Source organism: Nansenia antarctica (genome assembly GCF_963989245.1).
Source record: "Nansenia antarctica genome assembly, chromosome: 1".
Lineage (NCBI taxonomy): Eukaryota > Metazoa > Chordata > Actinopteri > Argentiniformes > Microstomatidae > Nansenia > Nansenia antarctica.
The window spans coordinates 25,019,806-25,035,869 of NC_137674.1; the positions used below are offsets into that span (position 1 = coordinate 25,019,806).

At 42.1% G+C, this 16,064-nt stretch overlaps 1 protein-coding gene across 1 annotated transcript; it reads right to left on the reverse strand.

Moving 5' to 3' along the window:
* Positions 1 to 508: 508 nt before the first annotated feature.
* On the reverse strand, positions 509 to 6,299 carry slc2a1c (solute carrier family 2 member 1c; the record flags this gene model as incomplete). Its single annotated transcript, XM_080543012.1, has 10 exons — positions 509 to 691; positions 1,396 to 1,599; positions 1,738 to 1,839; positions 2,054 to 2,158; positions 2,984 to 3,168; positions 3,925 to 4,087; positions 4,697 to 4,937; positions 5,351 to 5,511; positions 5,918 to 6,016; positions 6,285 to 6,299. 10 exons carry the CDS (start codon positions 6,297 to 6,299, stop codon positions 509 to 511), a joined length of 1,458 nt encoding a protein of 485 aa, XP_080399138.1.
* Between the last annotated feature and the right edge of the window lie 9,765 nt (positions 6,300 to 16,064).

Below are 16,064 nucleotides of genomic sequence, written 5' to 3' on the forward strand. Positions count from 1 at the left end.
CAGGGATACACCAGATTTCACAGACCAATAACGATTTGGAAAGGCCCAGTTTCTTCCTGGTTGGAGATCCAATTTCAGGGGGGTGGATTGTCTACAGGCGAGTCTGGTCAGGGGATGAAGGAGGAGAACAGCTCCACAAGACATTCGCTGTTTCACCCAGAACAGGAGGTTCAATCCTTTTATCTACAGATATTTTATCTGAAAAGAACAAACAATGGTCACAATGACCTCAATAAAAAAAATCACACTTTGGTTGTGATACAGAAATAATAATGTGTGGCAAAAAACAGAGCAGATGGTATTTCTGATGTCTAGAATGTGCGTTTCATCAGACAACTATGAGAGAGGGCCAACTTTGCCCCCAATAAGAGCAGAGAGTCTATTTGTCCCATGTCAAGGCTGACTCATTCACCACCTGACCCCCCGGTATGATGTGCAGCACATCCTCAACCTGCACCGGAGGGAGTTGCCTGTCAGGTCAGGACCAGGTCAACATGCGATGGGGTGATCAGGTGGTGAACGTGTTGAAACCAGTCTTGTTGTGCAGGGGGATTCCCTCTGCCCCTCGGAACTCGGCTGCGATGTCTTCGAAGGTGCGACCCCTGGTCTCGGGGAAGCGGAACCAGGTGAAGATGAAGGCTATGATAGCCATCGTCATGAAGAGGAGGTAGACATAGGTGCCGCACAGTTTCTGCACAGACACGGGAGCACTGAGTTAAGACAACTGTCTTTGTACGTCCTGTGATTCATGTTTACAGTCCAATCCACTATGACATCAATCCAACACATCATTAATACAGCACCATGAATTGATACAGTATGTTACAACTACTGTATCTATATAAACAAAAGGGGCACAGAGACAACAGCACCCTCTTCCAGGAATTCAGCCAAAAAGCTCTTAATTTGAGTTCTAGCTCTCAGGCTTTATGGAAGCAATTTACCATGAGAGGAAGGGGGTTGTGGACTTATTTACCACTGGTACAGGGTTGTGGCACGAGGCAAAGCCGAGTGCCGGAAAACCCTGTACAGTGGTAAATGAGTCCACAACCCCCGCCCTCGAATGGTAAATTGCTTTTCTACAACACCCACCACATAATAAAAATATTATCATTATAATATTATATAATCATTAATCGTTTCAGAATACATAGTATATCCTTCCGCCACAGAATATAGTCCCATAAATAAGATCAACCATTGCATTGTAGGTCAGCACAGGTGTTCTTAATCAGATTGATTGGGAGGCGCATTGATACTGGAAATGCGGTCTGAACTGTGGGTTGTTGGGATATTTACCACTGTTGCTAGCCAATCAGAATCCAGTATCCAAACATGCTGTGGTAGAAATTGTAATATAACACTTAGGCTGTTTTCAGAGTATGACAAACGTACCAGTAGTGGTGGGAAGAGCAACGCTAGCACAAACTTTCCTCCCCAGTTGAGCATGCTGGTGAAAGCCATGGCGATAGGTCGAGCGGGCTGATCAAACAGCTCTGCTGCAATGAACCAAGAGATGGGGCCAGGGCCAACCTCATACGCAGAGATCAGGCAGAACACCAAAAGAACTTGGAGGCTACGCAGATCTGGGACCAAATACTGGGGCACAGAGGAGAAAATGGGAGAAGCAGAGAAAAGGCAATTATTTCATAAAGATATTTATCATCTATTAATTGAATCATATTCCTGGGTAGCATATTAGATATGATGGATTTTATAAACTTCTTAGGACTTTACCAGGACTGAATCTGTGACAGTCATCATTAGGTTGCACACTGCTAACGATATGAAGCCAGTCAGCAACAGTCTCCTTCGCCCTGCTCTCTCCATCAGGAAGAACTGTAGGGGTAAAACAGAACAATAGACGTATAGTATAATGTCTCTACTCTCTACACATCTTGAATGAAGTGGAGCTAGTGTCTCTTATTAGAAACGATAGAATGAAAATCTCCACACACTACAGTAAACCACACCAGGGCCTACTGTACCATGCTGCAATATTATCATCCTATTGTGGTGAACACAATACAAACCAAATTCTATCACTACTCACTGCCACCAGGGTGAATGTGACATTCACAGCCCCCACCCCCAGCGTCAAGTACTTGGCCTCGTCGAAATTCGCGTTGGAGAACATTTTGGTGGAATAATTGATGATCTGGAAAGAGAGTGGGGTACAGTATATTTTGAGACCAGTGTAGCAGTAGGTAGTACAGGGCTCCTACAAGTTTCAACAAGTCAAATGTAAGACCTTTTTAGACCTTTTTTAGACCTACCTTTGAATAGAATTTTAGACCTATTGTCATCCCTGAGGTGATGAAATTAGGTATTTCACTGCCATACAGACAAAAAAGGAAGCGAATTGGCATTTTTTGGGGTTCCAGCTTGATTCATTTCCGCGTAAATAGATCTGGTCGGACTGATTTCCTGGCAGGATCTCATTTTTAAGACCTAGCACCTCATTTTTAGACTGAATAACTGACATGTAAGACCTTTTTAGGCCTTATAAATCGGATTGCTGGATTTTACACTTTAAGGCTTTTTAAGACCAGCGTGGGAACCCTGTAGGAGGTTTCTATGCCGTGCGGGAGAACCTGAGGCACCGTTCTGACATACTGCCCCAGAACACAGTCGACAGAGAGGAGGGAGTGAGACGGGGAGGTGAATTATTCTCTACCAATCGTCTTTTCGTGACGTTACAATTATAAGGTTCTATCTCCATTTTTGTCAAAATTGAGTTTTTTTACATAATCTGATCCATTAGGTGTTTATTAATGCCTGTGTGGTGTTATTTTTAAAATGTTGACATTTGTAATTAGTAATTCATAAAATACAAAGGTTCCATCTCACAAAATAATGGAATGTAAAAACGTTGACTCTCAATATCTCTGAACTACCCTAAATGGAGATAGAACCTTATAATTCTAAGATCACGTTTGCATTAGTAGCTAAAGCTTTAGAAATAAATCTTAAACTGACTGACCGCGTTAAATCCAGACAGCTGGCTGCCCAGGTTGACGATGAGGACGATGATGATTGGCTGCCTGTAGCTGCGCTTGGTGAAGAACTCCCGGACGGTCATCCCTGTCTGGGTATTGGCTGCCTCCTCTTTCATCTCCTCCAGCTCAGCGAACACCTTGTCTGAGCTGCCCCTCAGCCTCCGCAGGGCTGCAAGGGGTCAACAACAACAACAACAACAACAATAACAACAATAATAATAATAATAATAATAATGCATTTTATTTGTATTGCACTTTTCATTCAAAAGAATCTCAGAGTGCTACAGAGAGAAAAAAACAACAACAACCGTAAAAACATAATAAGTTAAAAACAACAACCTAAAAATATAATAAGTTAAAAACAACAACAACCTAAAAACATAATAAGTTAAAAACATAGTAAAAAAACTAACAAAATAAATCACAAGAATGAACACAGGTTCAGTAGGTTCACTTTTTGAATAAAAAGGTTTTTAGGCCTGTCTTAAAAGAGTCCAGGCTCTGTACTGCAAACAATAGGTTTACACTGACAATCATCTATCTACAGGCAGCAACATCAAACCAGTATTACCCATAAAATGGCAAAAAAACAACAACATAAATGATTATGATACATATGTTTCATAGCCTGTACAATTGCACATTGTATCTAATCACAATTTATATATACCACTGCACATATACATCCAGTCACCATTGTATGACATGGTATGTCATTGCACATCACGCTACCATTTGCACTTTACTGTATAGATGCTGTAAATACTGCTACTTATCAATGCAATATAATTGCTATTTGTTGCACTTCTGGTTAGACGCACAATAATTTCGTTGCATTGTCTTGTACTATGTAATGACAATAAAGTGAATCTAATCTAATCTAAAAATACGGTGTTAGTGTACGGTGTGTTGTAGTGGGACCCACCAGTCTCTGCCTGACTCTCCTTCCCCTGGTTGATGAGCAGGTAGCGGGGGCTCTCAGGACAGAAGGGCAGGGCGAGGTACTGCAGCAGGGCGGGGATGAGGGAGAGGGACAGCATCATAGCCCAGTGGTGCTCTGTACCCAGCACCGTCTCCAGACCCGCCAGCTGCAACAACCAACCCCGCAAACACACGCAACGCGTATTATCTTCTCACCATTGCATATGGTAAGAATTATGAAAATATAATATATGGCAAATACTGAGGTACTTTTGGCCATGGATCATCACTAAGCTATTCTGTAAATCATATTATTATTATTACTATTACTATTACTATTAATAGTAGTAGTAGTAGTAGTAGTAGTAGTAGTAGTAGTAGTAGTAGTAGTAGTAGCAGCAGCAGTAGGAGTAGTAGTAGTAGCAGTAGTAGTAGTAGTAGTAGTAGTAGTAGTAGTAGTAGTAGCAGTAGTAATAGTAGTAGTAGCAGTAGTAGTAGTAGCAGTAGTAGTAGTAGAAGTAGTAGTAGTAGTAGTAGTAGTAGTAGTAGTAGTAGTAGTAGCAGTAGTAGTAGTAGTAGTAGTAGTAGTAGTAGTAGTAGTAGTAGTAGTAGTAGTAGTAGCAGCAGCAGTAGCAGTAGTAGTAGTAGTAGTAGTAGTAGTAGTAGTAGTAATAGTAATAGTAGTAGTAGTAGTAGTAGTAGCAGTAGTAGAAGATTAATTAATAATAATGTCAATTATGAGCTATAATATGGAAATGACTGTGAGGCATTCTCACCATGCCCAGGAGAATGCCAGAGGCGAATGAGACCTGGTTGAGGGTGGCGAAGGCCCCTCTCAGGTTGGTGGGAGACACCTCCTGGATGTAGAGGGGGTTGAGGCTCATGACCAGGCCACAGAACAGGCCGAACACCAGCCGACCCACTATCAGAACCTCGAAAGACTCGCTGGCCTTGGAGGCCAGCATCAGACAGGCACCCAGGACTGAGAGAGCGTTCACGATCAGGATAGAGTTCCTCCTGAGGGAAGAGAGGGCACAAGAGGGCATACCACGCTAGTTTCAGTGGACTTTACTTTGGTCAGAAGTGCTTCATATCACTACATTATTTCCCGTAAGATCACAAGATCACAAAGACAAATCGTGACGTTAGAATTTTAAGGTTCTATCTCAATTTTTGTCAAAATTGAGTTTTTTACATAATCTGATCCATTAGGTGTTTATTAATGCCTGTGTGTGGTTATTTTTAAAATGTTGAAATTTTTGAGTTAGTAATTCATAAAATACAAAGGTTCCATCTCACAAAACATAATGGAATGTAAAAACTTTGACGCTCAATATCTCTGAACTACCCTAAACGGAGATAGAACCTTATAATTCTGAGCTCACGAAATCACATGATCATAGTTGAAGGTGATATGATAGTCGTGCCACCTGCCATAGGAGTCGGCCAGCCATTTGACCCCCAGAGATCCAAGCAAGGCGCCAAAGTCCTTAATGCTGACGGAGAGGGACCACAGGAATGTCAAGCTATGGTCTGGCATCGATTGGTTATGCCTGGACCTCCAGGTGTTGTTGAAAAACTCTTCGATTATCTGAGGAAGAAGAAAGTTTTAGAGGGGTGAAGAACGTTTTAGTAATAGTTTTGAACACCTGTTCGATAACAAATCAAGTCAAGAAGAGTCTGATTAAAATGACTCACAGTTGTCTCGAAGCACTTGAATCAATATAAGACTAACTCTAGAGAGAGCAGCCTGACTTGGAACAGCCAACACACACTGTCTATAACTGGATTCCATGATGGTAAGTAGCTGTGTGCAAACAGTGAACGGTCCAAAAACCTGAATAGGAATACGACTGGGGCCTGAATAGGAAAGTTGCATGGGATTGTTAAGTTTATTCAATGTTTTATAGAGGCTGTGAGATGTCTGCGTGCCGATGGAGGTACTGAACCAGGCTTCACGGTGCTCACCCCCCCAACCCCAGTCTGACTTTGCTCACCCTGGCTGGAGCGTTGACGTTGCCTGTGTGGTAGCCAATCTGGAGGGAGCCAAACACCGCGGCCAGTATGGAGGTCAGGAGCGTGGCCGTCATCTGGCTCTGAACCCAACCAGGGAATAAACCCCAACATAGAGGTCAGTTCACACCAGGACTGGGCCAGGCATGACATGTGCCCTCTTGGCCCCTTGGAACTAAGCATTGGGTTTATTTTAGGTAGAGCAAAACCAAAGGACAAAGCAGGCATGAATTACGGACTGACTGTCACACTATCTAAAAGATTTACAGCATTCAAACAACCAAAAAGTGTCTGTCAAGATTCTGTCCAATCCCCAGGTTGTATGTTATTTTCCAAAACTATAAAACTAACCTCTTTGGAAGCCATTTAGTTGAGCGAGATGTGATGTATCACTCCCGGAGGAAAAAAGGTGCATTTATTGTCTTCTTCTTTTCTTGACTGTTAAAAGGACATGTGATACACAAATTAATATACAAGATGGTCCACCAGGACTTACGTTCACCTCAATATCAATTGGCAAGAAAGCACTGTATCTCACTTTCCATGCTGAATCAAATGACTGCTCTTGTCTCACATATGATTCATCATCCAAATATATTAGCAGTAGCCTACAGTCCATTTTATAGGTCATAGATTATCATAGACATCTGAAACTATTACTGACCTATCGTAACATCTCCAACAGAGACTTACCTGTGTTGTGGAGTGGAGTAAACTGCTTACGATTGGCTGATCCCTATTGAGGATGATTGATGGTGTTTATTTCATATATTTGTAAGTCCTCACTCCTTCCTCAGAACGTCCTGTGTTGGTCCTATCTTCATCCATGAGTTTTGCACCTCATTCGTCTCCAAGATCAGCAGGTCTGCTTCCTCAGTGCCCCCCCCCCCCCCCCAGCCCCCCCCACCGCACCCTGCCCTGCCACTGTAGCTCCAGCCTCATGAGAGCAGTGATGAAGTCACACCCAGCTGGTGAATTTGAGGCAGGCCTGAGAGAATGGTAACGATGGACCTCCAGTGGTCAGAGGGGACAGGCAGTGGTTCCCTGTGCACCTGAGACAGCGGGCAGCCCCCTTGGACAATAAAACACCCCTCTCCTTGTAATTAGACGTAGAGTACTAAAGACTAATGTGTCAGAGTCCACCTACTACCACAGCACTTGTATCGCCTTGATCTGTTCAGAATAAACTGAGATTGGATCTAAGATTACGGATTACTATAGTTCCATAGTGTTCAATGTTTTGTGCTAATGCATATACATGTACCATATAAGTGGAGTGATAAACACATTGTAATCATTAAATGGTAGTATTAGTATTAGTAACAAATTATTAAGTTAAGTTATTATTAAAATCGATATATTATTTGTGGAGGCCAGGGTCTACATTTACATTTACATTTTTGGCATTCATCAGACGCCTTATTCCAAAGCGACTTACAATCAATACATTTGACTACTAAGCAAGTGAATCATCAATCCACCAGTCGTAGCAGGAAGAGTAATCCAGCTCAGGCCCGGGGCCATTGATAGAAGGAAAAACCTTCTTCTATCACCTTCTTCTAAACCTATGTTTTTGGGGGTTTTTTTGGTAGTTTTTTTTTACACTGGAGAAACAGAGAAACAGTACAAGGGGGACAATAGAAGTTTTTAGGGACTCAGTAGAGGGGAAAGCGGGTGTCTTTAGGAGACGCAGTGCTAAGGGGCTATAGCCTTCACTAGTATCCATCATGGGGGGTGACTCTAAAGGCCACTCCCATCTCACAGGGGTGTGACAATTTACAGCCACAAGGATTTAATTGACTTTGCCTATACCAAAACATCCTTACAAGCCTTCTGAGAATATGTAATATGTGTGTGTGAGTGTGTGCGCGTGCCTGCGCCAGCTGTTGAATGTGAGTTTGTGTGTGTGTGTGTGTGTGTGTGTGTGTGTGTGTGTGTGTGTGTGTGTGTGAGTGTGAGCAAGTATGTGTGTGCTGACGTGGGTTTTGTGTTCTGGCAATTTGTGTTCTGACGTGGTTTATGTTTTAAAAGCTTCTCACAAATCCTTTTGGTTGTTTCTCCTCACTGAGTTTTCGTCCTTCGGAGCACATGAAGGTGATTGGCTGAATGCTGAAACTAAATAGAATAATTTGAGTCGATTGTGGAAGATGCGTGTGTAACCCTGGTGAGATGAGGGGTTGACTTAATTGATGTCTGTGGGGACGCCCACTGACTCATTCCATGTCTCAATCCCTGAACCAATGGATGCAGGCTCCTCCCTGCACCCACCCCTTTTTTCCCTTTGAAAAGGAGCCCAAACTCCATTCAATTAGCAGCACCTGTGCTCATCTCAGAGACACTCTGTGTGAGTTTTCACCACTGACACAGAACATTTCATCCTGGATCTTGACGCCTGAAAACCAACTGGAAACTGAACTTGGACCCAAGGAATTCATGTGCTTCACATTCAGATACTAGTTTCCCCCAGCTGCAATGCTGCTCAGTGGATGACCTGTTTGTTGCTGTTGTGTGTGTGAGGAAACCTGCTGCTTTCTGCATTGGTCAGGCTTCTTGGAACCCTTTCATTGAATCACTTCATTGAACCCCTTTCATTGAACACTTTGAATTGCCTAATTGACTGACTCTAATTGGATGGCGAGCCACACCTGGAATATGAATCTCTGAAGGATTTGGAAGCTCATTCCCAAGAGCCCACTTAGCAGGCCTCAAAGCCTGCACCTGGAACATTCCTTGACTTGACTTTGGTTAGAACCTAAGGTTAAAGGTGCACCTGACCCTGAACCACCACTACTAGTAGTAGGAACCAACTAACCCAGTTGAACTGTTCTCTTTCTTTTTGTTTCTATGTTTATGTTGTGTTATGTGTCATGTTTGTATGTTGCAATATCTTTTCCTAATATACCGGTAAACTTACTTTTGGTCTCCGTCTCCTCATTACCCTTCACACAGCTCCCACACGAACCTAGCACTAGCCCATTATTGATTGTAGCCTTGATTCTACTTTGTGTTCCTACTAAGGTACTCATTACTTAGTTATTACTTGGTTATAAGTGTTACACGTGCATTATACGTTTTAAATCATTTGGCATGGTGGTTGATGTGACGAAAAGCTATGGCGGAACGTGCTGTTCCTCAGTTATTGCTCTGCGGTTGTTTTTTCTCTTCATCATAACAGGCTGCTCCACTCTATATATAATAATAATAATATATGTATATATATATAATAATAATAATATATGCCATTTAGCTGGCGCTTTTATCTAAAGTGACTTACATGCAGTGCATATGTTACGGTACATGTGGGAATACGGTACATGTGGGAAAACTAGGGTTAGGGTTAGGTGCTAGGGTGACTTGGTACATGCTGGCATGTCTAACCCTAACCCTAACCTTAACCCTAACCCTACCCCTAATCCTAACCCTAACCCTAACCGTAGCACCCTAGCACCCAACCCTAACCCTAGTTTTCCCACATGTACCGTTATCCCACATGTACCGTAACACATACATTTTTCAGTATATAAAGTCCCTGCAGAACACTCTAGTGTCCCTCTGCGTTTCATCATCCTGGGACCCAATATCCCTCAAAGCATTTACATTTACATTTACATTTTTGGCATTTCGCCTTATTCCAAAGCGACTTACACTCAATACATTTGACTAAGCAAGTGAATCATCAATCCACCAGTCGTAGCAGGAAGAGTAATCCAGCTCAGGCCCGGGGCCATTGATAGAAGGAAAAACCTTCTTCTATCGCCTTCTTCTAAACCTAACTTTTTTTTTAATTGACACTGGAGAAACAGAGAAACAGTACATGGGGGGCAAATAGAAGTTTTTATGGGACACAGTAGAGGGGAAAAGCGGGTGTCTTCAGGAGACGCAGTGCTGGGGGGCAGTAGATGTCTCAGGAGGAGCAGTTAAGGTGTAACCTGAAGAGATGGAGGTCTTCAGTCAATGGACTGATTAATGAGCCTTTTCAAACCAGCTCCTACATAAGATTAAAAAACACCACGACGCATTATGAACCTGACCACTGTTAGGCATCATTTTGGCCTTTCATGGAGAAAGCTGTTATGCTAACAATTATCTCTGCCTCTGTAGCCTCTGGGGACCTCTCTCACATGGCGGGCCATGCTAGAGCTCTGACTGAGAGCAGCATGGAGAGAGAAGCATGCTCCCAGAGTCACCACACTCAGACATTAGCATCAACACAGGGGCTAATCCAACCCATACCCGGATAAAAGAGCAAACATGTGCAGAACTCACCAGAGGGAGTGATGGGGCATGAAGTGCTAGGTGTCTTGGCTGGTGTGTGTGTGTGTGTGTGTGTGTGTGTGTGTGTGTGTATGTGTGTGAGGGGGTGGGGGTAGGGGGTGCATCAGCCGCTGCAGCGTGGAGTGAGTCATGTTTGTAGGCAGATACCAGGGTTATTCATTCTCATAAGGACTCAGCGAGGGGTATTTACCCCGATCCAGCTTCCACCCAGTCCACCCATCGTACCTCCCACCTATGTCGCCGCCCCCTCTTAAAAAGAACAAAACTAAATGGGAGTTAAAGGGGTTCTCATGGCACCTACTGCATGGAGGGCTAATCCAAGCAAATAAAAGATGGAGGAATAAATGCCTGGATCATGATGCTGGGGGAAGGAACATTCCTGAGCAAAGACCACATCACTTGTGGGCAAAACTCCTTACAATAAAAACAAAGTCAAATGCAATAAATGTAAATGCCCTCTAAGTGCCCTCTGGGACTTGGAGGTCCTGGAGATCCAGGTAATCCCACCTCTCCTAGTTGTTTCCACAGGAGAACCTGTTTCAGGGTTTCAACAAGTAAAATGTAAGGCCTTTTTAGACCCTTTTTAAGACCTCTTTGAATAGAAATGTAGACCTATTCGCGACACCATATGATAGCTTTTTGTCATCCTCGAGGTGATGAAATTAGGGATTTCACTGCCATACAGACAAAAAAGGAAGCGAATTGGCATTTTTTGGGGTTCCAGCTTGATTAATTTCCGCGTAAATAGATGTGGTCGGACTGATTTCCTTGCAGGATCTCATTTTTAAGACCTAGCACCTCATTTTTAGACCGAATAACTGACATTTGAGACCTTTTAAGGTCTTGTAAATTGGATTAAGGCTTTTTAAGACCAGCGCGGGAACCCTGCTGTTTGGCTGTTTGACCTTGTTCATTTGACAATTTGTCTGGTCGTTTGAGATAGGTTAGAACTTAGAAGTGAGTGTTTCAGAGCATGTGGGCATCAAACCTTAGGGTTAGAAAACTCTTCAAACTCTTAGCAGCCTAGAAAAAAGTAGTCCCTATGTGCAAAGCACATCTTTTACCTTTATCTTGATATAGTGCGACAGATAAGCTGATATATGGAAGGTATTGTGCATTGTGTTCTTTTTTTTCTTAGAATGATAATAATAGATCATATTATACTATAGAATGATATAATGATTCTGTGATCATTCTATCATGTCGGCGAGGAATCCAAACAGCTCTGTTTGGTTGTTGTCAACGGGGCCCACCCGCTGTGCCGACGGACCACGATGCCGACAGTTTATTAGCGGATTTCTGTGAGAGCTGACAAGACGGTACATGTGGGAAAACTAGGGTTAGGTGCTAGGGTGCTACGGTTAAGGTTAGGGTTAGGGATAGGATTAGGGTTAGGGATAGGATCATAGACGGATCATGAAAAAATGGGCCCCTGGGCCTGGATGTGTAGAAAGGCCCCCCCCCCCTCCCCAGCGCAAACATTTTATTTATTTATTTTTATTTATTTTTTAGAGCGCAAGTAAACACAATGCCAACAGCATATAAGACAGCCTACGTTCACCTGCATCTCAACAGGTTTTACAGCGGAGGAACACTCAAAGCCAACAGCACAATAACTAGAAAAAATTCACCTGTATTTCAACGACACAGGATTTACAACACAGGCATGCCACACTCAATTGAAGCCAACAACAGTACATGTACAGTAACAAAATACACCGCTTTCAACCAAAAACAATTGGCAACACTATGGTGTCATATATAGCAACCACAGGATGGCTTTATAAGACTAAATTAATCATAAAATAGTCTTACCTTATGCAATGCATTTTTTCCTGGTTCTGCTTCGTGCAAAATCATCCACGATATCATTAAAGTCCAGTGATTTGGTCAGTTCGCTCTCAATTGCCATGAGAGAAAGAGCCTTGAGACGGTGTTGCGTCATTTTAGTCCGCAATTCGTTTTTAATCCTGGACAGCACAGAGAATGACCGCTCCCCTTCGCAATTGGTTACAGGCAGAGTCAAAAATAGCCGCAGCGCAGCATAGACATTTGGAAACATAGATTGCAGGCCACAATCGCTAATTACGCGGAGTAGTCCTTGTGGGCTTTTATCATCTTCAGCCTTAATAAAAGATCTGTAAAAGACCTGCACCAGTGTGACCTCGTGACCTGTCCCCAGTACACAAACTTTAATGGCGCCCTCTAGTGTCTAGTTTCTATAGCCTACTCATTAATCCAATGGGAATGTAGCCTGTATTCGCATTAGAATCTGAGTAGGCTATAGAAACTATGTAGCCCACACAAGCTTCTCTTTTTTTTGCAAGACGTGGGCCCCTATAAAATTGTTCAAAATAGTATATTCAAAAGTATATTCAAAATAGTTTTTTTACGTTCATATAAGGAATCTCATTTGTCCCAGTTACAGTAGGACATTTTCTACCGGCATCCCTGCGACAAGAAATGCAAAGGGCCCCCTGATCTCTGGGGCCCGGTAGGCCCGTTCAGTAATATGTCTTTGGATAGGATTAGGGTTAGGGTTAGACATGCCAGCATGTACCAAGTCGACGTAGCACCTAACCCTAACCCTAGTTTTCCCACATGTACCGTCTTCCCACATGTACCGTAACAGAGAAGCGGAGAGCATTCACATGCAGGGAGGGCTGTCGGCATATTGATGCGGCACCGTTGTTAACGCGCAGAAAGTCTTTCCAATGTTTTGGCAGAGGAGTGGTTGGAATCATGCGGCTCCTTATCCCCTTCCCTCTCTTCTGTCTTGTTGTACCTTTAGACTGTCTGGCAAATAGACATCCCAGAAACAGACCATTCTTGCTAAAATTTATTTAAAAATGTACTTTCTACAACAGCATGTTTGGATACTGGATTCTGATTGGCTAGCAACAGTGGTAAATATCCCAACAACCTTCAGTTCAGACCGCATTTCCAGTATCAATGCGCCTCCCAATCAATCTGATTAAGAACACCTGTGTGCTGACCTACAATGCAATGGTTGATCTTGTTTATGGGACTGTATTCTGTGGCGGAAGGATATATGTATTCTGAAACGATTAATGATTGTAAATACATTAATTTAATGTTACAACTGTGTATTTATTTTTTATATTATGTGGTGGCTGTTGTAGAAAAGCAATTTACCATTCGAGGGCGTTGGGGTTGTGGACTCATTTGCCACTGGTACAGGGTTGGAAATGTACTGGTAAATTGCTTCCATGTTCTAAGAATGTTGCATACATTCTAAATATTCCATTTGATGTCATAATGCACTCAAGCAGACATTATACATTGCTGTTAATGGAAGTTCTAGATTGCACAGTAAAATTCTAGAAAGATTTGCAGAACATTTTTACTCCTGACATTTCTTTAGAGTCTACCTGACGCCAGAGGTCAAATCTGAAGTGGTTCCACGTCTAAAAATGAAGTTTACAGTCTATAGAAACACTGTAGAAAGTTTCATGCTTTAGTCATAAAATGCACAATTGTTATGCCTATCAGCCTCACTAATTAACTTGCCGGGTCATCGATGTATTCAAATATTAATAAGGAACCTGTGCAGTGTGCATTAAATCAGAGATAAAATTGGCTTTGGCCATGTCCCCGGACAATTTTATAACTGATATTAGCTGATATAAGATATTCAGTGAAACAGAACATTTTGCACGTTTTATTGCAGGCAGTTCTTGCTAAACGGTTGCCTAATTACTCAGTAGGCCTACTCTACTCTCGATTGCTTTTTATTGTGCTGAGAAAATCCATTCTCTCTAAGCTAAAATACCATATGCAGATCTTTATGCAATTTGACAGCAATTTAGCTACTGGTAGATAACATAGTAGTTTTCAACTGTGCATGATATTGAAGTAACAAGGAAAGTATAGGTTCTATTCACTAGAGACGAAACTGTCAAAAAAATACAGTACCTGCTTTCTCTATCTCTCTCTCTCACTCTCAATTCTCTCTTTCTCTCTGTCTAGCACAATCCCTTACGAACACATGTAAAAACAGAAAACGTGTGTGTGTGTGTGTGTGGGAAGGGATGGGGGGGGGGGGAATCTGTCCACCTGCAAATTATGTACCCCTGTTTCTCCAGCTGAGTTCTCAATCAGTGTGTGGATACGCCTGTCTGGAACATGACCCTTGACCCCTGGCCTCCTGGCAGGTGACCCCTGACCCCGTGCTCAGGCTGCTGGGCAGGTGCTGGCGCAGGCAGGCGGGGAGGGCGTCAAGCACAAATGGTGAACGCTGCACACCCCCTGTACTACTCTGACCCTGTCACCCCCACCACAGTGATTAGCTATATCATACCCCCCTAATGGCCAAGGCCCACTATCATTATCTCTAATGGCGTTTGATGTATCGTGACTTTAGAGTTATAAGGTTATATCTAAATTTTTGGTCAAAATGTAGTTTTTTTTTTACATAATCTGATCCATTAGGTGTTTATTAATGCCTGTGTGGTGTTATTTTTAAAATGTTGATTTTTTTTAAAGTTAGTAATTAATAAAATACAAAGGTTCCATCTCACAAAACATAATGGAATGTAAAAACGTTGACGCTCAATATCTCTGAACTACCCTAGACGGAGAACCTTATCATTCTAAGCTCACAGTATCTTAAAGAATTAGAAAACAGGAACATACTACTACTATAACTACTGAATCGGATGTCTTTTTCCCTACTGACACATTGTGAATTTTACCTATTAAAATGTAAATCCCCTAATACCCAATCCTTAATGATTACTAATAATCCATAATACAGCATCTGAATCAAATTACTTTAAATCTTTCAAATATGTGGTTAAAAAAAGTAAATAGAACTGAACATTGAAGTTATTACTTCATCATTATAATTGATCCCAAAGGGCCTGTTTACAATAAGTAGTTCCATGTTACCGTAATATCATAATGCTGTTTAGAAGCAGAATGGACTGTACTTTACTGCTGCACCAGTTTCTGATCTATATTACATTACTGTTATTTAAAAAGGCTATTGACTACAAATAAGTTACAGGTAAATGACTTTTCACCATGGGCATTCAGAAGAGAACATTTTTCACTGGAGATTCTATCTATAGATTATAGTATATACATACACCGAACACTTTATTAGGAACAATATACTAATACTGGGTAGGGCCTCGCTTTGCTCTCCAAACAACCTCAATTCTTCGTGGCATTGGATGTTGGAAACATTCTTTTGAGATTCTGGTCAATGATTACATTACATGACTGTATCACACAGATTTTTCAGGTGCACTTGTCTTTCAAGCTGTGAATCTACCACATCCCAAAGGTGTCTTTGGTTCAGATTCAGATCCGGTGACTGGGAAGGCCACTGAAGAACATTGAACTCATTGTCATGTTCATGAACCAGTTTGACTTTTGATTTGTGACATGGTGCATTATTATGCTGGAAGTAGCCATTAGACGATAGGTACATTCTGGCCATGAAGGGATGCACATGGTCAGCAACAACACTCAAATAGGCTTTGGCATTCAAGCGATGATTGATGGGTATTAACGGGCCCAAAGTCTACCAAGAAAACATTCCCCACACCATTACACCACCTGAATGAATAAGATGGTCTACAGGTGTTCCTAATAAAGTGTTACATGAGTGTATATGGATTATATATGTCTAAAGGTGTCCAGCAAATGTTTATGCTAAAGGTACAGTATCTGAATAAAACAAGTGTTATCATATGTGACCAAACAAGCTTGTAAACATATTGTACAGTAGACAGCATGATCTGCAGTACCCACATGTCACATACAAAACCCCAAATTCCTTTGCTCACCTATCCACCTATGAACCACCTTGAGAAAGCCCCCCCTCCA